At 40.0% G+C, this 24,971-nt stretch overlaps 1 protein-coding gene across 20 annotated transcripts in view; it reads right to left on the reverse strand.

Moving 5' to 3' along the window:
* The window catches only part of ABLIM1 (actin binding LIM protein 1), a 193,680-nt gene that overhangs the window by 74,906 nt on the left and 93,803 nt on the right, over nt 1-24,971 (reverse strand). For all 20 annotated transcript variants that reach the window (XM_042019393.1, XM_042019390.1, XM_042019387.1 and 17 more), the window contains exons 3-4: nt 14,487-14,670; nt 12,904-13,013 (exon numbers count right to left, since the gene is read on the reverse strand). In XM_042019393.1, the coding sequence (XP_041875327.1) occupies nt 12,904-13,013; nt 14,487-14,670 (294 nt within the window). The remainder of the gene's footprint in view (nt 1-12,903; nt 13,014-14,486; nt 14,671-24,971) is intronic.

Genomic DNA, 24,971 nt, shown 5'->3' on the forward strand with positions numbered 1-24,971 from the left:
CGTGACAGCCCGGTGACTGCCGAGACCTTTCTCCAGGGACAGCCCAGAGCAGCGGTGACAGCCCTGTGACTGCCGAGACCTTTCTCCAGGGACAGCCCAGAGCAGCGGTGACAGCCCTGTGACTGCCGAGACCTTTCTCCAGGGACAGCCCTGGGACTGCGGTGAAGGCTGCAGCGACCGCATATTGTCTCCCACCTGCAGGTGTGGGAAACTGAAGTTCCCCTGGTCTCTAATCGGCAAAGGGACTCTCGCTCAGGAATTTTGGTACCTCCCTGGTCGTCAACACTCACTTCTCACCCCAGTCCTGGAGGACTCTGATGGCAGAATGGAAACCAGAAGCCAGGAGCACTCTGTCCCAGGGGGTGCCACAATATCTCATGTTACATCAGAAATCTCTAGCTCAGCCCCAAGCTTCCAGTCCTCTCCCTTCAAACATAAAATACTCAAAAAGATTTCCTGTTAAGGGGCAATCCAGCACATGGTAAGATCTGAAGAGACTGATGTGGCAGACAGCACTGAACTGCAAGGGTTGTGCTTCTGTGCCCAGCCTCAGGGGACAGAAGCACTGAGGGAGGGGAGGGCCTGGAAGCCCAGTGAAGTGGAAAAGGAATGCCCATCAACTGAGGCACACAGGGAAGCCACAGAGGAGACAGCCTCGAACAAAGGATTTTCCAGATTTTATTATCCCCAGACTTGGTGTTCCTTTGGTGAAAGCCTGAAACATCAACAGATAACAACAAATAGAGACAAACAGAACTGAGCAATCCAAGCTGTTAAAGCCCAGGCAGCAGGGAAAAGATGAGCCTGGCTCCAACACTCAAGCTGACTGAACAGGTACAGCCCAAAAACCTTCATCTCCTCATGGATTTAAGCCAGGCAACACCATGCCATGCAAAAGGGCAAGTGCAAGTTTATTATCACAACTGATAATGAGAGCAGAGTCAGTCCTATTGACTAAAGGGCATGACTTTTGTTTGTTGGATAATGGGCCAAAAGAACCCCAAGTATGTGCTGCACATTCCTGCTATCCAGGAATCCACCATTTGTATGTCCCTCTTTCTATCAGTATTCTTCTTCTTCTCAAATCCCTTAAAAAAGGAGGGGAGGGGGACTAAGCACCATGGTATCATGTGACAAAATGCAAGTCACAGACGGTTGACACAACTTGGACTTGAAAAGCAGCCCTGAGATGTCCTCATACCAGGACTTTGCTCTAGAGGACATATGTTACAAGCTGAAATCATGAAATGACAAGGAGTGACACCATGTAATGTATCCCTCTGCTCTGCCATGACAGCTGAAGGCTCCATGCCAGTCTGTGATGACAGCAAAGGCTGGAACAGGTCACCAAGGGAGGCTCTGGAATTTTCAGCACAGGGCTGAAGAAGGGACAGACACGTGTCAGGGTGGCTTTGGCATGCTCATCTTGCCTTTGGTTTGGGGAGGATACTACATCATCTCTTGAGGTCCCTTCCAGCCGTCTTAAAGCTAAATCTGAAGCCGTGCAACGTGACTTTGTGAGAATGAATGAGATCCTCCCCCCAGTCCCAGTGTGTGCTGAACAGCAGTTTTAAAACAGCGCATTAAAACAGCCCATTTCCCAGATTTCCCAGCTCCCTAGCACTCCTGCTTCTTCCTAGTGTGCCAGCTTCCACAACCCTGACCTGGGGCCACTGTGATACATTCCCTGCTATATTTTCCATGTTTTTTTCATTTTTATCTGGGAAACTTCTGTGAAGCTGAAGTTTCTCAGAAATGGAATCAATAAAGAGATTTTAAAACACTTAATTTCCAAGGCAGTGGGAATAGAGAAACTGCTTTACACAAAAGGTCTACCTAGCCCAGCATCTTTATCTTTAGTGATGCCAAAACCAGATACGCGGGGGAATAGGGATCCATGAAATACCTCTGACTGCTTAACAGCTTCTTTGTAAGCCAAAGTCACAGTAAGTCTGAGCACCAGACTTACTATTGCGCTCATGTTTAATACAAGGGGCTGGCAACACCCTTTTATTATTCCATAGCACCAATGACATCTACACTCTTCCTGGGCTCCTTGAAGTGTTTTGCAAAAGGAAATTAACATCATTTCCATTCTGCTAATACAACAGACACATGGAATGTCTAGAATCAAAGGAAACTAATAGCCCAGTACTGTTGTGTTAGGCTGAGATGGCTTTTAAATAAACCTGATTTTAATTCTGGAAAAACTGTTGGGTATATACATGAAAAGCTAGCAATTATCATTATCTCCTAAAATAGAAAGTGAATAGGGCTGGGCTGGGCTAAGAAAAGACCATTTGTTCATCCAAATTCTACAAATAAAAGCCATTATGATCTCAGGCCTGCATCAGGCACATTGAAGCCTTTGGCTGAATGTCATCAGTGTATGCAGGCAGGATCTCAGTATCACATTAAGCACAATCTGTATCTGTCTAACCTATAACCAGCACATGCTGCAAATAAAAGGGCTGGGACGTAAGAGTTGCAGTCCACAACCATATGCCAGAGCAGACTGAAAAATCTGAAAATCCTTTCCAAATTTGTGTACAATGATTCTCACCATGGTTCTCTCTGGCTTCATACCTGGGTCTAGCAGACTGCAGCCCTTGAAATTGAGCTTTCTTGAATTTTCTTTCTGCCATATAACCTGGATTCTTTCTTAGTCCCATTCCTTGCACATCACACATTCAGCAGTGCCAAGATAACAAAGAGGAGGAGGCGGACAGTGCAGTGTGCTGGTTAAAATGCAGAGTGAGCAGTACAGCTCCCCTACGCACTTACAGATATGTCGTATTTGACATGTCTGGGTACAAAAGAAAATGCCTGGACAAAAGGACTATGATGTGGAGTCAGCCAGCCCAAAAGCATGGGAAAAGGGGGGGGGACAGAGCATGGCACTATAATACAATATATGATTTAGACCTCCAACCACTTTTAGCAGCCCCACTAAAAGATGCAGGTCAGGCTGAGCTGCCACCCATGACACCTTGCTTGTAAAGATACGAGAAAATGTGTTTCCCTTTTTAGCATCTGCATCACCCCAGACATCCAGGAGTGAAGCATCCTGCACAGCAAGCCATTTGTCACTGTCTAAATTAAGCAGCTGATTTTCTGCCTTTGCCTCCCTCCCCTGCTCTCAGCCAATAGTGCACAGGTGAGCTCAGGGCTGATACAGCTGGATTAACCCTCAGCACACAGAGTACGACTTTTACCCACTCCCATTTGGATTGCTTTGAAAATTTAATAGCAAATATACCTTTATCCCACATTCTCTGCTCACCCCATATGATTTATGAAAGAGAAACCATCTCTATGTGCTTTTGTCCTAATAAACAGGGTTATGCAAAGTCATGTGAATGATTACACCAACTCTGCTCCATGCAGGGTTAGCTCTGTGAACAAAGCTAATAGCAGTCTGATTTAATGATTAATAATTAAGTCACCAAAGAGTTCATTTCAATCCTGATGGCCATCAGAAGCACATGTCTAATAGATAAAGTCTGAAGCTGCCACAACCCCCACGAGTCACAGGTATTTTGTACTCTTATTACACTCCTTTTGTAACTATTTCCCCTCCTCATAAAACATTGATATGTGAGTTTTACAAAGACAGCACCAGTAGGCTTCTGCTCTGAAACAGGAAAAGCAGGGCAGAACTGGGGGGAATTTTTGTTATTATTTTAATACTTAAAAGAAACAACAAGTTTTCATTGGAATTACAAAGAAATACATTGTCAAACATAGCTGGACCTAAAGAGCAAGTGATTTGGAAGTGATGAAAGAGGCAAATATTATCACTGGAGTCAAGGTCAAGAAATCTGTAAGTATAAATAGCTCTTAGTCACCTTGAAAAAGAACTTATATCCCAGTAATTCTTCTGTGGCAATTTGAAGGCTGTGCAATTACAATTTCTCATAGAGGTGGAGAGACCAGAGGTTTTTCTCAGTCACCCTTTAACCACAGATCAGGCAACGCCTTCTAAAGCCTTGCTTTAAAATTGAAAGGTTTGATGATATCATGCAGGCTTTTCCAGATCTTCAGGATATTTCTGACAAAGCTAAAAATACAAACTCACTATGTTCACAGCATGACAAATGTTTTCAAAGTTTAAAGCATAACCACTTGGTCATTGAGACCGTGATAAGTTCTGGAAGTCAGAGAAGGACATACAATATTGGGAATTTTACATGCAGGATTTAAATCTGAGCATGTAACTCAAGAAATTTGCTGCCAACCCCCTTCTCTTTGCCACTGCAAGGATGGGAAATGTTTGTCAGAACAAATTCACTATTGCCCTTTTGCTGAAGGCAAAACAAACCCACACAGGCAGCCTTGTGCTCCCGAAATCTAACAATAAGAGGCTGGGCGCATACAATGGAGGGAAATAAATTTCCCATGGGAAGTGCAGTATAGCTTTGATAGTTTATTATAAATGGCAAGTTGGGAAAAACTGATATTTTCAAAACAAATAAGTAAAGAAAGTAAAACTATTTTAGTTGATAAAATAGGGAAAGAAATCACAATGGCATGAACTGGCATTCTTTACTTGCAGCACAAGTCCCTGTAACCATCTGAGTGCCCAAAACTGACTTGCCTTTTTAAGAAAAAGGTTATTGTACATCTTGACTATATCATTAGACCCATCACTAGTGGTGTCCCTCAGGGACCAGTGTGGGGCCCAGTCCTGTTTAATATCTTTATTCATGCTCTAAACTCCACCATGGGAGGTTTAGGTTGGACGTGAGGAAGAATTTCCTTGGAGAAAGGGTGATTAGACATTGGAATGGGCTTCTCAGGGAGGTGCTGGAGTCACCATCCCTGGAGCTGTTCAAGGAAAGCCTGAACGTGGCACTCAGTGCTGTGCTGTGGTTGGCACAGTGGTGTTGGGGCATAGGCTGGACTCTGTGGTCTCAGAGATCTTTTCCAACCTAAATGATTCTGTGATTCTGCGATTACTGTAAATTGCTCTTTCATCACCTGATTTAATTTAAAGTGATTCGGAAGGATGAATGCTCTTCCCCACCTCCAGTTTGGTCTGTATTGATTTAAGTCTTTAACAGAGAAAGGCAATTCCTTATTTCCACATCTTTCTACACCTTATTCCCAAAGGAGACCAAACCAAATGACCTTCTGGCACCTCACTCCTGCAAACTGTCCCTGCAAAAATCATATCACCAAGTTAACCTTTTTCCATTACATCAATCCCAGTCCCTTCTTCAACCCAATCTTTTATACAGGTGTCTGAACTGAGAACAAGAGAGTGAATGAAATAGGAGGAGGAAGAAAGAGCAAATGTACTACCTACTATGTAAGAGAAGAGTTTTTAATTGTCCTACAAAAGATAAATAAAGTTTTTGGGTTTCTTCCCATCCCAGCACTCCCAGAGTCCCACCTGTAAAAATACTCTGAAGCATAAACCAGGGCCAGGTACATCTAAGCTGAGGTCAGTCTTTTATCCTTTCATTTCTTTTACCACATTTCAGTACTCAGGTAGTTCCAGCTGAATTCAAAGTCACAGTTCCCACTCACAGTACCCCAAGGTTTGCATCATTAGCTCAGAGCTTCATTGTTTAATATCCAGCTCATGGATAGCACATTGTGTCTCTTCATTTGCAGACTATTTTGGATAATTTTCAACTGTTACTCTTGGAAAACAAGCAATTCCAACAGGGTAAAACCTCCTCAAAATAGGAATGAAACTTATGACAACCTTTAGGAAGGTTTTTATGCCTGGATAACATATGGCAAACTAAGGTCTTGCTAACAGCTAATTCACTTTTCACATTCTTTTGAAGTGACCTCTGATTCCTGACTTACTACCTGGCAGGCTTTCTGAACATGACAATTCCCAGATACTCCTGTCCCTGGGGATCTCCTCTATAGCTGTGTTTTCCAAGCTAGAGATGCCTCCTCATGCAACACCCATTTACTGAGGAATTCCTTGCACCTCCCCCAGAACTTCCTTTGGAATCAGCTTTTGAGTAGCACTCCTCCAGTAAAAGCTAAGGAGACGGACATGTTTTGATTTCCAAGTTCAAGATGGGGTTACACTTAAGCAAATAAGAACTGATACATATTTAGTACTCTTGTATAGTCCATTCACAATGTTTTTGTCCAATTTACTGTAACACAAAAGTATCCAAAAGAAATGGGGAAACCAGACTGGAAACACCTTCCTGGAGAACAGTTATTTTTAAAAGGAATTTTCTGACAGAAAACTCATAAATCAGAAACTTCCTGCCCTGCCACAACTGTATTTTAAATCCAGTTGCTGCTCTATCACCCAGAAGTTTCTAACAAAGCTTCTACACCTCTAGAGAAGGATCTAAGGCAATTTATAAAGCAGCATTAAAATACCAGTCCTCTTAAAATAGGAAATAGCTGAGCAAATGGAAGCTGCTTGAGTAATTTACCCTTTTTTATGAGTGAGGACATAAATGAGGACTAAAATTAATCCTAGAAAGTAATTCAAATTACAAAAATGCCTCAAAAACTGCAAGCATTATTGAAAAGAATGAATCATCTTGAAACAATCATACAAATGGGCCAGTGTCATTGGAAGAATTGCACATTCTTAGGCACAGTCTAATGGCTTTTGCCAGAAAGGAACTCTGCTTGGATTTGCATAATTTCTTTGAACTTTTATCATGTCATGAACATTGATTTGCTTCTTTTATTCTTAAAAAGGGGGGTATGGTAAAATTTTAGACCCACTGTATGCTCAATATATTAAGTCATAAATGTAGCTGCCCTGCAAGGTTATTACAATCAAATTCAGACTAAAGAAATTGAGAATTAAATAGTGACAATTAAAAAATAAAGGATTTCATTTAAAATCAGAATTTAAAGTTTTAATTAAATCATGGGATCTGAAAACACTGGGAATAAACTTGCTTTCCTTTTCCCATCTATGAGAAAAAGTAGGTATGATAAGATGTACCACTTTTAAAATTTTTAAAGACATGGTGATCCAAAGTAAATAGTTTTATAAGCTACAGACTTTGAAAAATATAAATTCCAAAATGGAAGTGTATTTTAATGCATTTACATTCTTCATATGTCTAGCATATTTCTGAAAGTGAAAAATATCCACAGATACTTCATGCATTCTAAATAAAATTTCAACTTTCATTCAAATAGAGCTTGACAACTCATTAGCAAAAACAGTTGTTAGGGAAAAATATAGATGTTAAATAATATGATGACTTTATGCAAAGCTATATTAGTTTAAGTAGATGTGTACAGTTATGAAGTACCCTCATGTTTATCAATTAGTATTTTATAATTAAAAATCTAAATGTAAACCAAGGTTACAATCAGTCAGACTAATCAAGGTTTCCTGAGTTATTGAACAAACCATGATTAAAATCAATGATTTAAATCACAGTATTTGAAATCAATCAGCAGTGATGTCCATGGTATGCCTTTATTCTATGTTAAATTTAAAAAAAGAAGGGATACAGGACTACGTGAGCCCATTCTGCCAAATTCTCAAAACCCTCAACTGAATCTCCAGCAGCTAAACACAGGCTTGAATGCCACAGAGATATGGGAGTGTTTCTGCTTATGCAAGCAGACAAGCCAAGAATGAAATGAGAAAATCTTAGTGTTACAGCACACAAAAAATATTAAACCCTTAAGGCTCAAAGTTTTAAAAACTTAAAATTTTAAAAATGCATGTTTAAAACCAAAACTGTTGAGTCTCTCTAAGTTCCCCAGGGCATTCACTGAAGTTATGGATATTGTGGGTGAATATTCCTTAAGACAAACTCAGTGTCTCGCACACAAGGCCCATCTCCATCTGTGCCAAGTACCTGCATAGCTTTGACACAGTGTGAAATTGGAGAATATTTCCTAAGAATAAGCTCAAAATCATGTGTTGGATGTTGCTCAACACTCTTTAAAGCCACAAATCACTGCAGATATCTTGCTTACTAACAGCCAGCCAACTTTCCCCTTCACTTTTACATTCCCTATGGAATTGAAGGAGTTTTCAGAGAGCTCTGGAAAAAAATTAAAAAGAACAAAATAATGAAAAATTAGTCAAATGTGGCTGAACAGTTACAAATCCAAGCTGCAGACTTTTCCAAGAACTATGATAGAAAGGAATTTTGCATCCATTTTAGCTAATTTCTAATGGAGAAGTCTGTCATGTTTATACATCAGCTCTGACATTTCTGAATATTGGCAGCAATCACCTATATTTTTATCTAATGAAAGGACAGTTATGTCCTGTCTATAGGACTGCACTGAGAATTAGAGAGCCTTTAAAGGAGGACTGCAAAGTAAATTTGCTTCTTCTCCATTTTGATGCTCTGTTGTTTGAAACACAACCTCACTTTTCTGACACTTCCTGGGCAGTGAGGCAAAAGATGACTCCTATTTTTACCTTCCCACCTCCTCCTTCTTCAGCAGGTATGGTATGTTGGCTCTGCTTTACTTCAGTATGACCAGAACCTTATTGGAAATTTCAAATATTTACTGGGAGATTTACTGCCTGCATCTTTTTCGAAGAGATAAGGCTATTGAATAATTAACAAAGATATCTTTCTCCCACAAGTTCATTAAGCATTAAGCTTATTATTTATATCACAATAGAGCAAAGATCCCCAGTTGCAAGACAAAATCCAACCCTGTTAGACTCTGTGCTGATAGGCATGAAAGCATTTGTCCCACAAAACTGACATTCTTTGAGCCAGAACACAATGTGCAAAACAGACAAGGGCAAGCACACAAAACATGATGTGAAATCTCCACATGGACGCCGGCTGGTTGGGGAACAGCTGTACAAGGATTATTCATGCACATGGAACACTTTGTTGGTCAGTTTGAAAACTCTGGTCCACGTCTTGGCTGTACTGTAATGCTCTTAACTCCCAGGAGAGACTGTTACAAAGAAAGGGGAGTTGAAATATTTTCCCTCTGCTTCTTTCCAAACTGTATCACCACTGGGTACCTCGGCATTTATAGGACACAAGGATCTATTTCACTGAAAAGAAACTATAGTGAAAGTCTTCATCACCATTTCAGAAGATGAATTTTTCAAAATGAAAACTCCTGTTAGGTGATTGTAATGCTTAAGTTTCTTTTGGATAGAGAGGTTTGTCCCAGAAAACCCACTTTTCACTGGAAATGCAATTTCTCAACTAGTTCATGTACATCACTAAAATGATCCAACCTTTCAGCAAAAAGGTAATCAGAAATAATCAAAACTTCCAGACCAGCATACAGACAAGGAACTAACAGAGAAAGGGCTCAATGTCAGGTAGAAAATGGTGTAACATTCTTATTACTGAAGTGCTTTATTGTGGAAACAGTGAATTACCCAAGGAATAAAAATCTCTGCTCAAGGAAGAAGGACTAAACTATATTCAAAGACATGTAGTCTCTTCTGAATTTCAGAGATGATGCCTGAGCCAGAAGAGCTCTGGCTCGAGTTCCACAGCCTGCTGGCACCACCTCCTGTGCCTGTCCCAAGTGGGGGGATCTCTGTACACCTGCTCTGCTCTCAGCTGGACTTTTCACGCCACCTCTTGTGAGTTCAAGAAGAAATGCAAGAGAGTGTGGTACTTCTTTAAAATGAAGGTCTGACTGAACTAGAGATTTTTATTCAAAGTCTTCATCAGTTCATTTACCAGCTGCTTTGGGGAGAATTCACTGATAAAATGCCCTAATGGAGGGCATGTTATACAACTATGCAACTGCACAGTTGCAGCTTTGCCCAAAATTTAGAAATAACAGGTGCCTGCACAACTGCTTTTCTGGAGAGACAACGTGGACCTTAAACACAGTGTGTTACCATGCAGCCAGAACACAACAGAGCGTAGAAAAAGCTTCAGACAGTAAAAACCAGGCAATCATGATGCTGAATACAAAACCTGGACACTGTTTAAAACATAAATAGCAATTACTGGGATACATTATTGCATTACTCCTTTATCAGGTCCAAAGAAAAAACTTTATGTCTTTGACAGAATCTTGAAAATTCTAAACCATCCAAGGTATCAACACCACACTTTTAGTTGGTGTTATCTACTTGTCCCCTGTTTCTGTGCTGCTCTACATCTGTCCCAGTCACTTTGCTTTACAGTTCACATGCCATTTATCAAGCTGTCATATGAAATAAAACAATAAGAAAACCAAACACCACTCATTTCATTTGTCTGCAAAGTTATTTACACGTATTTGATATTAGATTTCCTGCTGAATGAAGGAAGATCCCAAAGTTTGTGTAGTGTATTCCTAGCAGTGGCCAAGGAATAGGATTGATTAAATTATAAATTATGATTACTCTATAGCATCTGAATACTGAAGGAGACTGTTTTAAAAATTTAGAATAAAAATGGAGTCGCTGAATTGGTTCTTCAAGAAAATGGCTGTAACTCCAGGTAACACATGTGCAATGAAAGAAATATTAAGATAAATAAGGTAAATAAGTACTATGGACCCAACTAATACTAAAGAAAAAAAGGAAAATGAATTATTTAGTATTTTCCCATCTTATTTTCACTGGTGTACACTACAATAGAGTGTAACAATATTCAGGTCCATGTTATTTGAGATGTTAACCCCTGTACTTGGAGGCATTTGATTTTCCTTGTAATCATCCAAGCAAAGTTGTCGGTAGGTTTTCATTTGTATGAAGTAACAGACACCAGAAAATGGCATGTCAGCATTAATGCAGACATTCTAGGATAGAAAGCTTCCTTTTACATTACACAAGCCAATCAAACCTGATACATTTGCAGTCTACTGAAGTCCCACAAACTTTCTTTGTTCTAAGGAAGGTCTCCTCTAGTGACCTACTTGAAAGTGACCAGGGGAAGCTGACAGCAGTATAGGATATAAAATAGATGCATAGTGTGAATCAGTCTCTCCTAAAAGAACTTGTATTAAAAAAAATCCTTTCAAAAAATGGCAAAGCATTTGGAAAAAAAAAATTATATGTGTATTAGCCAGCAGGAGAAACCTGGAAGTAATCTGAAACACTTTACACTAATTAAAATTAACTCTTTGGTGCCAGCAAGAAAGACTTTTCTGTATCTAAGTCAACTTTTGCACAAAGCTAAAGCATCAACTGGAGTATCTTTGAAGACAGAGGATGCTTCATTGATTTTTTTTTTTATTGATTAGTTCTGAACTTATAAACTGTTCTCATTTTTATTTGTCTGTTTTGGAGATTATTGCACTAAAATGACCTAAAACTCTATACTATACATTTCTACAAGTCTTTGTCCATAAAAGAACAAGATGCACCATGGCAGGTGCCTAAAGATTTTGAAGTAGTGCACTCTAAGCTGTTGAGAGCAGGAGCTGTGTGTAATGGTAAAGCAGCTTGTCAGCAGGACCCAATTATGACTTAAAAACCCAACAAATCTCATCACAAGAGATATGAAACGTTGCTTTGTAATCCTTGCTACCTGTGGCTTCACTGTGGAAGCCAAGAACCAATTCCAATAGAGACCATGGCTGTGGGGAAGTGACTATCCAGCTCTTTGGCTTGCTCAGTATCAAACAAGTTTCACCTGTCATTTTCTAGGGGCATTTTGGCACCTGGAGTCAGGCATGTGGCGAGTGCCACACTGCTGGACAGGTGTGCCACCTTTGGAGAGCCAGATCCAGATTCTTCTATGCTCTGGCATGCTTAGAAAAAGAATGTCAGTACTGTCCAAGGTCCCTATGTCTTGCAGTTCCTTGCCAATTATGCCTCCTAAATATCAATTTCCACATAATTTCTCTGTCCCAGAAGGATTCTCTGGGTGCCTGAAGCCCCTCATAAATTTTATGTTGCTTTTTGAAGTCTTAAAAGGTGTTTTTCAGGTTCCTAAATTCTTCCTTAACTGATTAGGCCTGTGCATTTTCAGCTGCAAATCTACAATTATAGTGGAAAAGCAGCGCTTCCCAGACAGAGAGGCATGAAAACAAAAAAAGTCTCTTATTTTCCCTTTGTCTAAAGGTTTGATTACATGTTCTCAGGCAAATCAGATAACCTGAGATTCACTTCAGTCATTTGCTAAGCACAAACATTATCCATCTTTGCCTTCCATAGCACTTCATAATCCCAGGATCTCAGAGCCAAGTACCAGGACAAAATACAGAGTGTCTCCCTAAAGGAAAACTCCCCGGTGTCACAAGGAAAGCTGTAGCCATTTTGATGTATAAAAACTGCACTAGGGGAGTGCTGAGTACAATCCAGCAGTCAGAGAAAGAAACCTCCAGAGATTGAAAGAATTAACTACCAAAGGCAGAGATTAATATCAGTGATTTACAAATTACCTTTTAAAAGTGTTAAAACCCAACAGCAAGCCAACTTAATTTCCCTCCCAAACTTTCTTTATTCTCTCTCTTTCCCTTTAACATGCTTTCTGTGTCTTTTGTAATGGTTTCCTGAGGTTCTGATCACAGTATCATTGTGGCATCAGTCTACTGGAAGCATAATCCTGGGAATACTCCTTATAAAGGATAATTTAATTGAATTCTTAAATAGTAGAAGAAAATTAATTTCCTCTGACCTCGTCCCCTTTTGAATACTTAAACCTGCACAATTATACATTAAAGAAATGAAATCTATCGACTTTGAAACCTCAGGTTTTATCAATTAGATAGCTTTCCAGTGCCTACCAAAGCAAAATTTAAAAAAAAAAAATTTAAAAAAAAAACTTTTAAAAAATCCAGTCATTGGGGAAAAGTCATTTTTCCACATTGAAATGCCTAAGTGTCTCTTCCCACCGGCAGTAACAGGCATTTTAATGAAGAAAAAAAGAACCAAAGAAAATCCCAGAGATAGTTCACTTTTCCAAATGTGAATAAAAACACCAGAAGATTGCATTGTGTTAGTTTCAATCAAATGTTAGTGAGCCTGGAAAAGTGAGAGGCTTCAGAAATGAGATGGCAACTTACTGCTTGAGGCAGACAGTTCTCTTGGGCTGGAGGACATCGGCTGAGCACACATCTGACAGAGACAGTCCCTTCCATTAAAGGTAACTCGATCTCCTGGTGGAAATGGACGCCTGGAAAGTTAAAGAGAAAAATTTACTTTTGCAAAGGTTATGCCAGAAATTTTCCTCTGTTCCCCATGCCTTGAGCTTCCTGCCTTCCTCCAGTGCAATCAATATTTTACTGAAACTCAGGCCAAATAGTTTCTGCAATGTGGCCTTGGCAAAGCCAGGCACTGGAAGAAATCCAATCCATGGATGCAAGCAGAGCAGAGGTTAGACTTGCCTTGTATTTTCATTTTTAAAAGATTATCAAACATGTCTTATCTAAATAGTAGAGACAGTGAAATCTGCTAAGACACAACAGCTACATTTATGATGGTCTCAGCGTGATGTGGACAGCACAGGATACAGAAGAGGACTCAAAGAATCAGAACTGTTCTTGAGGCTGGTGAAGGAATGTGGAGCTAGTCACTCATAAATGTTAAGAATGTGTGTTAGGCAGAAGTTGACATTGCTGTTAACTCTTATTTGGTGCTTGAACCAGAGGATAAGCAACATTTTGTAACTCCAAATCTTTAATAAGGAGTGTTAGCTGCTGAGTGCAGACCCCTGCTACACCCCACCTCACTCCAAAACTGCTTAGCAAATGAACAACTGCTGATTTCAACAAAACAAAATGTTTCAGGCATTGTTTCCTTTCCACTGCCATCTCTAAGTGGGCCAAAAATAAATCAGCAGCAATACTGAATTTCATTAACCTATTCCAATGACTCATCTTTTGTTCATTCAACATAAAAAAATTGATGCAAGTCAATGTACAGAAAATTGATGTCATGTTTCACACTGTCCCTGGGAAATAAAACTACAACATGCACATTATATGATTACCAACATGCAGTAAATTCACACACTATTTAAAAACAGAAAACAATCAAAATTCTTTCAATAGAAAAGGGCTTGAAAAATGTACCAGGCTAAAGGACAAAGTACCTCAACTACTCATCAGAGATAGGAGTTTAAAATGCTACCTTTCTCCTATCCACAGAGCCTTAGCCAACTTCTTTTTACTTGCTGTAGAACTGAAGACTAGTTCTCTTACTGAGGGCAAGAAAGAGTATTTGGGAAGAGGGGTAGTCCCAGTAGTCCCAAAGTTACATGCTCTTACATGATTGTTTGACTGTCCTCAGAACCCAAATGTAGCATCCAGAATTTTGCTTTACTTCTTTTCTCCCACCAAGGTGGGCTGATCACCTGAACTCAACTCATGTCCATTATCTCAACGTGTAAGCCTCACACTTAATTCTTTCAGATATGAAAGTTACTTTCTGAGAACAGGGAACTACATGTGGTACAAAAGCTGTGTCCCTCAAATAAATGAGTGGCATTTTCAAGACTCTTCAAGGCAGACCTGCAGCAGATCTTTTATGACCAAATAAATGCATCCTCAAGAGAAATACATCTTGAGACTTGCGTCTCATGGTGATACCTTTCTTCATGTTTCCCTTGAACTGGGTTCCCACCATGTTATCTAAAGGGTTGACTTACTTGCAAACAGTACAGGCAAAGCAGCTTGGATGGTAAGTTTTCCCCAGGGCTGTCACTACTTCGCCTTCCACGAACTCCCCACAGCCGTTGCAGCGGGTGCCATACATGCGCTGGTAGTCCAAGGTGCAGAGATACTCGCCATTCTTAATGAAAAAGCCTCCTTGTGCCAGGTCACAGCCACACACTGGCAGAAAAAAACAAACCACACAGATCAGAAAAATATCACTACTAAGGATGTTAGCTGATCAATTGTATCAGTAAAAGGGGGAAGAGCCAGCCAAAGATTTCTGTGACTTGGCAGTTTTCCACTGTAAAATGCCTATTCACCCAAACCAGAACACATCACAATCAGATGCCTGTTTTGCTTTGAGGAAATATTCAGAGTCCTGCATTGGCATTTCTGGTCAACACAGAGACAGAAAGCAATTCTACCTCTAACAGCCAAACTCCATGAAGAGAAAGTGCCAGGGGAGATGGGAGATTGAATTTCACACTGTGCCTTTAGCTTGGATTGAACAAAGAACTTGAAACTACCTATTTAGTGTTCCCCCATATCACCAAAAATTTATACCCAGCTGCTCCCAGGCACTTTGGTTTCAGCCACTCCTCCTGCTCCTCTGTATATTGCTGTATGTGTGTAATTCAGTAAGAGAAACCACTCATCACAGCAGTCTAGCACATTAACCTAACTCTGCAAGCAATTCCATCTCATCCCCCTTCATAAGATTCAAGTATGTTCAGATCAAATATCAGAAATATTGAATATCAGAAATTCTGATTATTAAGGAAAAATAAATAAGCAGCAAACTAGGTCCCTGCAGTTACACAGTCCTTGAAAAATTAAAATATGAAATACAGCAAGATTGTCAGGGGAACTGGGTTCAATTCATCTTTCTGCCATGAGACCCAAGCACAGTACTCTGCTCAACATTCATTCTTGCCCCTGTTAAAATGGGCTAATATCCTTTTAGCTACCTGCCTTAAAAATTAAAATTGCAAGGCATTTGGGGCAGGGATTGCAATTTTTCTTTGTCTCTTGCCCAGTCCTGGAGGTCTAATGATGGCTGCTGTAACAATAATTAATAGAACAATAATAAACAGTACTACAATGCAGCTTAGAAGGAAAGCAGTATCAGTACCAGCATTTTTCCGGTTTCACATTTCTGCATAGAACAGTGATAATATTCCATGTGCAAACAAATTAAATTTCATGGTGGCATTAAATCCACAAGCAGCCAAAACTCAATTATCAGTGACTGAGGAGAATTACAAAGAACTACTGTTAAGGCTCTGTTATAGTGCTGCAAAATGTTCCAGGCTGGTTTTTAGGTACACCTCCAGAAAAAAACGAACTCTTTCATTCCTTCTTTTTATTCTATTGATCTCCATTTTGTTTAAAATATTTTTTTTCAAACTAATAGTACAATATCCTGTTAGGCAGAAAATACAGGTGACCTCTACACCACAGCCCCTTAGACCCTTCCTGGGTTGGGGACCACGGAGTAATTTTCCACTGAAGGTCCAGAGGCAAAACCGCAGCCTACTTACAATAAGTTTGCTTCTCTAAGTACTTCGGGCAGATCCTTACAGTTAAATCATGTAGAAATTGAGAATTCTGCTTTAATGTCTTAAGAGATGCTTTAGAAGATGCTAAATTTCCTAAAGAGCCATAGACTACTCATGTGTCTGTTGGATTATTTAAATTATAGTCTGTAATTTACCTTGTAGCTCAAACATCCCAGTACATATATTTTTCAGTCTCAAACTGAAGGTGCTCAGTACGCTGCTGGGTCTGCCTCAGAAGCTGCATATATGAACTCTCTGCCTCTTTACTATGATCCCCAGTCCTACCAAAGAGTCACTTTTTGAAGAACTCATTTGGTCATTGCAGCCCCCTTTACCTGCCTAGGCAAGGATCTAATAAGCTGGGATGATCAAAACTCACTTTCAACACCACCTCTATTCTATCTTACTCTGAAAATCCAACTTCAGCATATCATAAAGAGGTGGCAGATCATCGTTTGCAAAAACTACTACAGACTTTGAAGGAAAGGGTTCATGCACTCACAGCTGATAAAGGTCTACCCCCTTTGCATGCATGGCCACAGGGATTCAAGCCTATCAACAAAAATGGGGGCTAAAAATATTTGGCAAGTCTTTTAGAGACAGTAATTGCTATTGTTGAAAAGAAACTCCCTCTACTGCCCTTTTCCTTATGAAGTCTTCTTTCTCTCCAATCTCTAATTCATTTTGCAAATAACCCAGAATGTCTGAGTTAAATTCTCTCACACTGGCAAGCCATGAATTCAGGCCCAAGCAGAACTGCTCATGATGTGAGCCCCCAGCAGATTCATCATCTTTGGCGTACGCACAGCAGGAAGCACACACCAATCTGCAAGAATTAGAAACAAGCCCTGGCAACCCCACATTACAAGGGATTTTTGCAGTCAGTTTAGCACATGTGTTCCTATCACTAATCACAGCTTTAAGCTACATGGGAAAAACAAGGGTCACCCAGACTGTTAACATCCATGGCTGGAAAAATGCTATTCCAGCCGGCTGCTTTCACTTTGAGTCAGAGATCAAATCAGAAAGGATGAACATGACTGTACCCACACTTGGTGTACAACGTGGTGTGTAACAGGGCAGGGATTTGAACAGCTCTTTTTTCTTCTCTTTTCTGCTTTTTGCAACTGTGCAGAAGTCATGGCTCTGACAAGATATCCCCTCAAGCTGACACATATTGCCTTAGCACACTTATTTATGACCACTGTAGAAAAAACACAAAAAAGTTGGGACAAACTGTGATTGTCTTTTATTAAAAAGAAACACCATATGCCCACCACTGTTCCTGCCACAAGCAGCAGAGGCAATGAAGAGAAATCAGCTGTGAACTCTACATATGTACAATACATTCTAATGGTGTCATCTAAGCAACTGCTGTGGTGCACATACCATGTCATCAAAGAAAAATTTATACCTAAATGATGGCAGTTAACTGTAAACATGAAACTATTGGTTCTTTCCTATACTGGTCGGAAAAATGACTTTGAAAGAATTACTTTGTGGTAATAGTGATGCACAAATCATGCTTCAGAGGGAAAAAAGCAAGAGGTCTGTAAACATCCATCACACAGAAATAATTCTACAGAAGAATAACATTTCCCCAAGATCCTTCCTGCTCAATATGATGGAAGAAATTCTGTTTTACATGACCAAAACCCTGAACCAGGAGACACTGGGGAGCATTTCTGTTCCCTCAGGTACCACAAGCATAGAGACAAAAAAAGTCACTATTTTTCTTTAAATGATAAAAGAAAACCTTTATCTTCAAAAGCTCCTGGAGGAACTCAGCCTTTCTCTCAGAGTCCGTATATCAAAGAATTTCATATTCCAAATAAACCATCCTGCCTCTCTTGTGAATAGAATAAGCTGGAATACAGTTCTACCTCCCACTGTATTGAAAACACCCACCTGCTAGCTTTTTCTGTCTTCAACTACTCTCTGGACCTTCTATTTTGCATCCTTGGAGCACAAAAAGATTGGAGATACTGTCAGGGCTGCTGTCAGCCCCCAAAGCTACAGGGTCTGTTTATGGAAACCTGGGCTGTCCAAGAGCAAGACAGCTCCCTATGCATCCAAGGGACCAGGACCATTCTTAAGCTGAGTCACTTCCAAGCTTTTAATGGTGATGATAAAAATGAAGAGATCAGAGTTTTTCAAAGAGAATGAAAGCAGGCTTTGATCCTACTGAGCATTGTTTAGGATTTCCATAGCTTTATTTTCAGGGAGAGTTGAACTCCATGTTGACGTTAAGTAAAAATTGTGTCAGCACTGAAGAAAAAACCACACAAGGAGAGTCTGTGAATGTGGGCTCTCAGTCTGCAGAAGTGAATGCTATTCATTAATAAAATGCTAATGATCTACCTTTTCACCGTGCATTAAATAAGGTGCAAATTCAATTTCCTGTTGGGGTTTTATTTCTTTCTTGTATTTCTCAGCTTCATAGAATAAAGGTGCTGTTTTCAAGCAGGGAAATAGTCATACAACAGTTATTCTTAGGACATAATGGATCTCTTGTTTGAAGGTAGAAAGGAATTTGGAAATGTTTCAGTTTATCACCTACATCCGAACAAATATACAGGGAAAATCAGTTTTTTTCTTTTCATGTAAGAGTTCAACAAATCCCACATTGATGAAAGAAAGGTTCAAGCTCTTATTAGACTTTAAAGTTTCTGCATTTCAAATGAAGCAAGTCTCTCTCTGTCTTTTACTCCTCTTACCAACACTTTTCTTGATGACATAAGACATTTAAAGAAGGAATATACATCCAAGTATCATCAGAAGAGCACACAAGAACAGTAAATATCAGAAGCTGTGCTGCAGCACTGCCATGGCAGGGAGATTGCAAGGCACCAGTAAGAAATGCATACAGCAATTTGCAAAAGCTGTAACAGAGATCCTGATGACCATTTGTCACACTCCTGTCACTGGAGATTTTTTTCTGTCATACACTGATGAGAGATGCATTTTGATTGAAGCTATTTGGAACCATATCCAGCATTCCCAGTGGTTCTGGAATCTCTTCTCATTTCAACAGATTGACATTAGAAACAATGCTGGGAAGTCAAACCACATAAATATGGAACAAATACTGGTGACCTTAAAATCTGCTTTGATATCTTGACATCAGGAAGAAGAAAAGTTTAGAAGCTAAAAGACCTCCTCAGCAAAAGGCAAGATTGCATTTCTCCCCTCTTCTCCTGGACTGGTCTGAGATCCCTCTTGAGAAGTATCCCTAGCCTCCAGTCAGGCCTTTCTCCTCTTCCCATGAAAAAACCTGACTTCAAGTATCCTGCCTGCACCACTGCTGAGTGCTGCTGTCATTGTGACACAAGTAATTCTCAATGGGGCACTTGAGTGAAACCCCTGGGAATTTAATGCAAGCATTCACTCAACTGAAGCCAAAATTGAATTCTGAGTCTCAGATGAGCTCAGTTTTAACTTATCAACTTCCCAATCAATGCCATGACACTGCCTTCAGTCCTCCAACACTGGAGACACAAACAATGCTGCACAGGGAGCTGTTCCTGTCTGCACCTGACTTGCATGAATTTCTGTCTTTCTAGCAATCCAACAGCCGAGAGCTCATACCTGAGCTCAACAGCAAGCAAACAACAGCTGTATGTAGTGTAGCAATGTGACAGCTTCCCCACTTCCCCACTGAAATATCAGTGGTTTGTGCACCAGGATGGAAACAATGGCAGGAATCATTCAAGCATTTAAAACACCTTTCACATTAAACTAAGCACAAGGTGGAGATCAAAGTCATTTACAGGTCTGTGGGAAATGAACCTTGAAGAAAATGCAATCAGTGGAAAAATGTCAAAGTTTAGCTTCGGATGGCTTGAGTGTAACTATCTAGAGGAAAGATTTCTCTAAAAGGATTTTAAATAAACAAACCAGGAATTTAAGGATGGAACAAAACCAAACATCATCCAAGTCAGGCAAATGAAGGATGCACTGACCACAAACCCAAGAAACCTTCTGTATTCTTGTAAGGATGCTCTGACCCACTCATCAGGCACCTGTTAAGCATCCTGCTGCTCCTCTACTTCCAAAGGGATCTGGTAGCTTTTTAAAATCTGGCATGGCATTTGTCAGCATTCATCAATATCAGCCAAGCAGTGCAATTAATTTCATTTCCTGTCAAATGTTTGGTCCCTGAAGAGACCTCAAGCCCAACTAAACTAAGATTGGTATCAATCACTTGTCATTAATAGTATTCTAACCCCAATAGAAAAGTAAGGATCCACTTCAGAACGGGAAGATACTGAAGTGAAATACCAGTAGGAATCACTGCACGAAGGACAGTCTTAAAGACACAGCAGCTATGTCAATGCAGAAATGGCAATTAGTCTCACAGCTGCAACTGAGGTTTGATTTCACATCAAGCTACCTGAATGCATGAATTCACATCTGAATTCTATTCCTTATCATGGGAGACATTTTAACCTCTGTTAGCTTCCCAGAAACAACAAACTCCCGTTTCTAGCTGGATCTTGGTTCAGTGATTCTGAGCTTCAAGTGACCTCATATAATTTCATGATGCTCAGGAAGGAGCACATTCTACCCACACATGTTATCACATCCACACATCACTTTCTGTTCCAGAAGAATTTGTGGAAATGCAGAGATATTTTCAAACACTGCACTGGCTATCTACTACAAGAATGGCCTCATATTTAAACTTTCCATCCACTGACACTGAACTATTTATAGCACTACCCTGCAGCCTGTTTGCAGCCTCCTCCTGCTGCCACTGAAGGAATCTGATGACAGATCAAAGGTCAAAGAACTAATGATTTAAAACACATTCCAACCTGTTGATATAGTGTCTGCTTACATGACCCTGACTTCTTCCCAGTTCTTCAAGGGAGGAAGATCCAGTTCAAAGTCAAAGGATTACAGAGCATCCCAAAATCTAAACTTAGGAAGCCTCCCCCTTCCCTGTCAGGCTCATTAAACTACAGACGATGTAGCCTTGAAAAGTCATCACATAAAAAATGCAGACCTGTGCCTGGAACCCAAACGTACCCTGGAGGATTCTGCAAGTTAAGCTCGAGAGACATCCAACTGAAGGGAGGAAAATTGCCACATTTATTCCATAATTAAGAAACTGCTTTATGTTGATTTATAACAATATTTTAATGGAAGCTAAAAGTTTTTTTTCTGTGGAATACTCTAGGTTTGTGGAATGCTTCCTGGATGCCAAGACTTTGTTTTGCCTTATAATTAGAAAGACTATTAGCAGGTAATAGCCTTTTGATATTTGCTATCACTATAGCTTGTGAAACATTGATGCACAGTGAAACATTTTCATCTGACCTTTATGCCACATAATTGTGGATACCCCACTCCTGGAAGTGTTCAAGGCCAGACTGGAGAGAGCTTTGAGAAACGTGGTCTAGTGATTCAGCAACCTGGCCCATGACAGAGGGGCTGGAACTGTATGATTTTAAGGTCTCTTCCACCCCAAACCATTCCATGATTCTGTGATAGTGAGGACTAAAAATCTTAAGGACAGCACCCATATTCTTATGGCAGGATTGCTGATTTATGAGATTAAATTTCTGTTTAGTCTACATTACCATAAAAAACCTAACTAAGTTTTCCAGTTCATGTTTGACATCATGAACAGGGACGCTCTCTACTATTTGAAACACTCCTACCACAAATACTGCACTATCTTGCTAAGATAATTCAACCAATCTCTACATGTACCAAAATCAAGCTATGTAAACTTTTATATTGTTACTATGAAAGCTTAAAGCTTTTTCTGTTAAGCAATAAGTGTCTTGAAACCAGCTTTTCCCTCTAACCCAAAAGATGAATCACAGGCTTAATAATAAAGCCTTATTATAGCAACTTTGCTGGCCTCAAAGTTTCCTCTACTAGTACATGCAATAGGGCAAAATGAACTGTAATCAACTGACAATGGTATAAAATTATCATTTGTATCAGATCACAATTTAAATTGAGATATTAAAATCTCTGCTCATGCACATTGTAATTTAGGGCCTGATCCCACACACATTTACATATGGAACAGCATTGCAGTGAGTAGTCTTAGTTTTCCCAGAAAAGCTATTCATGTATAAAGATGCTTACAGGAAAAACTTTTACTTCTTCATAAGCCATTAATTAATTCCTGTTAATGTTAATGTTTATTTGAGACAAACCCAGTGATGTCTCCAGCTCAACCTCCTCATCTAAGCTTCCCTCCTCTCAGCCTGCTGCTTCCATTGCCTGGTAAAGATTAACAATTTGCTATGCTAAGAGTAGTGTACTCCTGCTAAAACAGAACTTAAAGCTTATTTATTACACCTGGAGGTAATGCAGAATTCTGTTAGATTTGCATTTGTAACACAAACCAGTGTAAATGCCTAGCAAGGTAAGTGACTTTGTTATAAAAAAGCCAAAGACAACTGCTCTGAATGGTGTTCCTGGAGCTGCACTCCTAAATGTCTCTTATACCTCCCCTGTTCATCATTCCCCTGCTAACTCCAGCTCAGAGTCAGCTGCTGCCTGCCTGAAATTCTTTGCCTATCGGGAGGCCGGCAGAGCTCACCTTCCTGGGGGCAGCCACACCATTTTCAGCTTTTTGTTTTCCTATCAGCTCTTATCGGGAGCCACAAATAGAACAAGCCAGCCCTGCCAGGCAGATAGAACACACCAGCTGGAGACGTGTGGCTCTCCAAGGCAGAGTCCCAGCTAGCTGCATCTTATCATAGGGGCATGGGAACACGTCAGTCAGTGGAGGTTTTACTTGTCATCTTTGGCAGGAAGCAGTTCCTCTGTTTGTAGGAAGATTCCAGAGAGGGACAGAGCACCGAACTCCTGGGGAGGATGATTGTCTGATCACATTACATGACGCATGAGCGTGTCCTGAGCTGGCTGATGCACATAGAGACGTAAGTCACCATGTTCCTGAAGTGCCACAGCCACCACTGACACACATGCCAAGCAGTCATGGAGTGCCTAAGAGCCTCTGACACAACCTAGGGAAGCAGGACTACAAACATATCAAATACACTTAACAGTATGATGTAAACACAAATTTGAGAGTGTGGAGGGCAATAATAAAAAGGAATCTCATACAGAGCAAAGAACAGGATCACAGTGAAACTCTGACTATAGAACTCGTGTGACAGCCTTATGAGGAAATGGATTTTTTCCACATATTCTAAGTCTATGGGTAAAAGTTTAAACACTTCCAGCAGGTATGAAGAAAGACAAGTGTGAGCTTGTTCAAGTCTTTTACGCTGTAGATGTGAGTTGAAGTCTCAAGAGCAAAGTTTAGTACACAAAAAAAGAAAACAATAACCAAGCCATCTGTAGATGCAGCTGATACATCCTGATTCCAGTATCTGTTGGTTTTGCTTCCTAACAACATACTTTATAAACTGAGGGGGATCTAACTCCACCTTCTGTAGAGTTGCAGTCATGTCAAATTAAAAACCCATCAGACTAAGAGGGAAAAAACCCACTTACTCTAACAGCTGTGTCCCACTTGTACAAACCATATGGTCAGACAACAGGCAATGTGAGTAAATAACTATATGGCTTAAACAAAAACTGCACTCACTTAAATAACAGATGCTAACAGCAAACAAGATCTGCAGCTCAGGTAAAAGATTCAAAACAGGACTTGGAGCAACCTCCCATACACACCCCTTTCTTCTCTCTCTGTGAAAGACAAATGAACTCTAAAAAGATAACACTCACTTGCTGGCAAACCCAACTAATAAGGCACAGACTGAATGAACAGCATGAGAAAAGTCTCTAACATTCAGCTCTGGCCCTCTCAGTTCAAACTGGATTTACTTTCCTCAGTTTCCTTAACAAGCTAATGGCAATAATCATAGTTTCATTTCCCCCAGCAAGAGTTATTTCTACAGCTCTTCCTTTTCTGGTGATCTTCATGCAAGCACTCATAAGGTCAACAACATTATAGAATCTTTAACTCTCATCAGGTTGGAAATATTTCCATAAACAGAAGCCACAATAAGTTTAGACATTCCTCTAGGGAAGGAAAGAGCAAAAACCAAAAAAGTGTAATAGTAAATCCAGTCTTGCAACAGAATAGTCAAAGCACAAAAGCAGCTTATGAGTAAGTAACTAAAACACCAGTGAAAGAAGAAACTAGACCTCACCCCTCCTAAAAAAAGCAAGATTAATGTGGTGCATTCATCAGGACAACAATTCCAAACCCCTGCTCCATCTGCCACCTTCTTTATCAGGAGGTCCTGAGGACACTGTTTGCTGCCTGGTCTGAATTACCATTCTCCTTCGTGACTCAAAGAGTCCCAGGCAGCCTGATGCTGAAAATATCCTAATCCAGTATCTTCTGTAAATTGAGACCACTACTCACTATGGACAGGAACAAGAAAATAAATAAATAGTTGCTGGTTTTAAACTGCTCAGGGATTATATGGCATCAAGTGCTGCTTGAAATACAGCAACTGTAATAGAGAAAGAGATACGCCTTTCGCCAAGCATTCCAGAAACAGTGCAGATAGTGCTCCTTGCTGCCCTCTAGGATGGGCTGATGCCACTCCGGGTTTGGCACAGACAAAAAATGTTAACATCTAGGAGAAAAGTAAGCATTTTTTTGAGTTATCTAGCTGTATTTAACCAAAAACCACAGGTAACAAACAGAATTTATTAGATTCTAGACATTGATTTTTCAGCATACAAATAAGTGACCTTTTAAAGAAAACCTTTAGTAACATAGGAAAACAACTCTTTCTATTTTCTGCTATATTTCATATATTCAGGAAGCGGAAGAACAGAGCAACCACACAACTATTCCACCCACATTTGGAACATGAAAAGTATAACTGAAACTCAGGAACTGGGATGGAAGCACTTTTCAAAGTCTGAATCTGCAGTATACATGCTAGATATGGGCTTTCAGAAGAG

Source organism: Corvus kubaryi, unplaced genomic scaffold, assembly GCF_017639235.1.
Source record: "Corvus kubaryi isolate FWS band 111438036 unplaced genomic scaffold, C.kubaryi_AGA036_p1.0 138, whole genome shotgun sequence".
In the NCBI taxonomy this organism is placed as follows: Eukaryota; Metazoa; Chordata; class Aves; order Passeriformes; family Corvidae; genus Corvus; species Corvus kubaryi.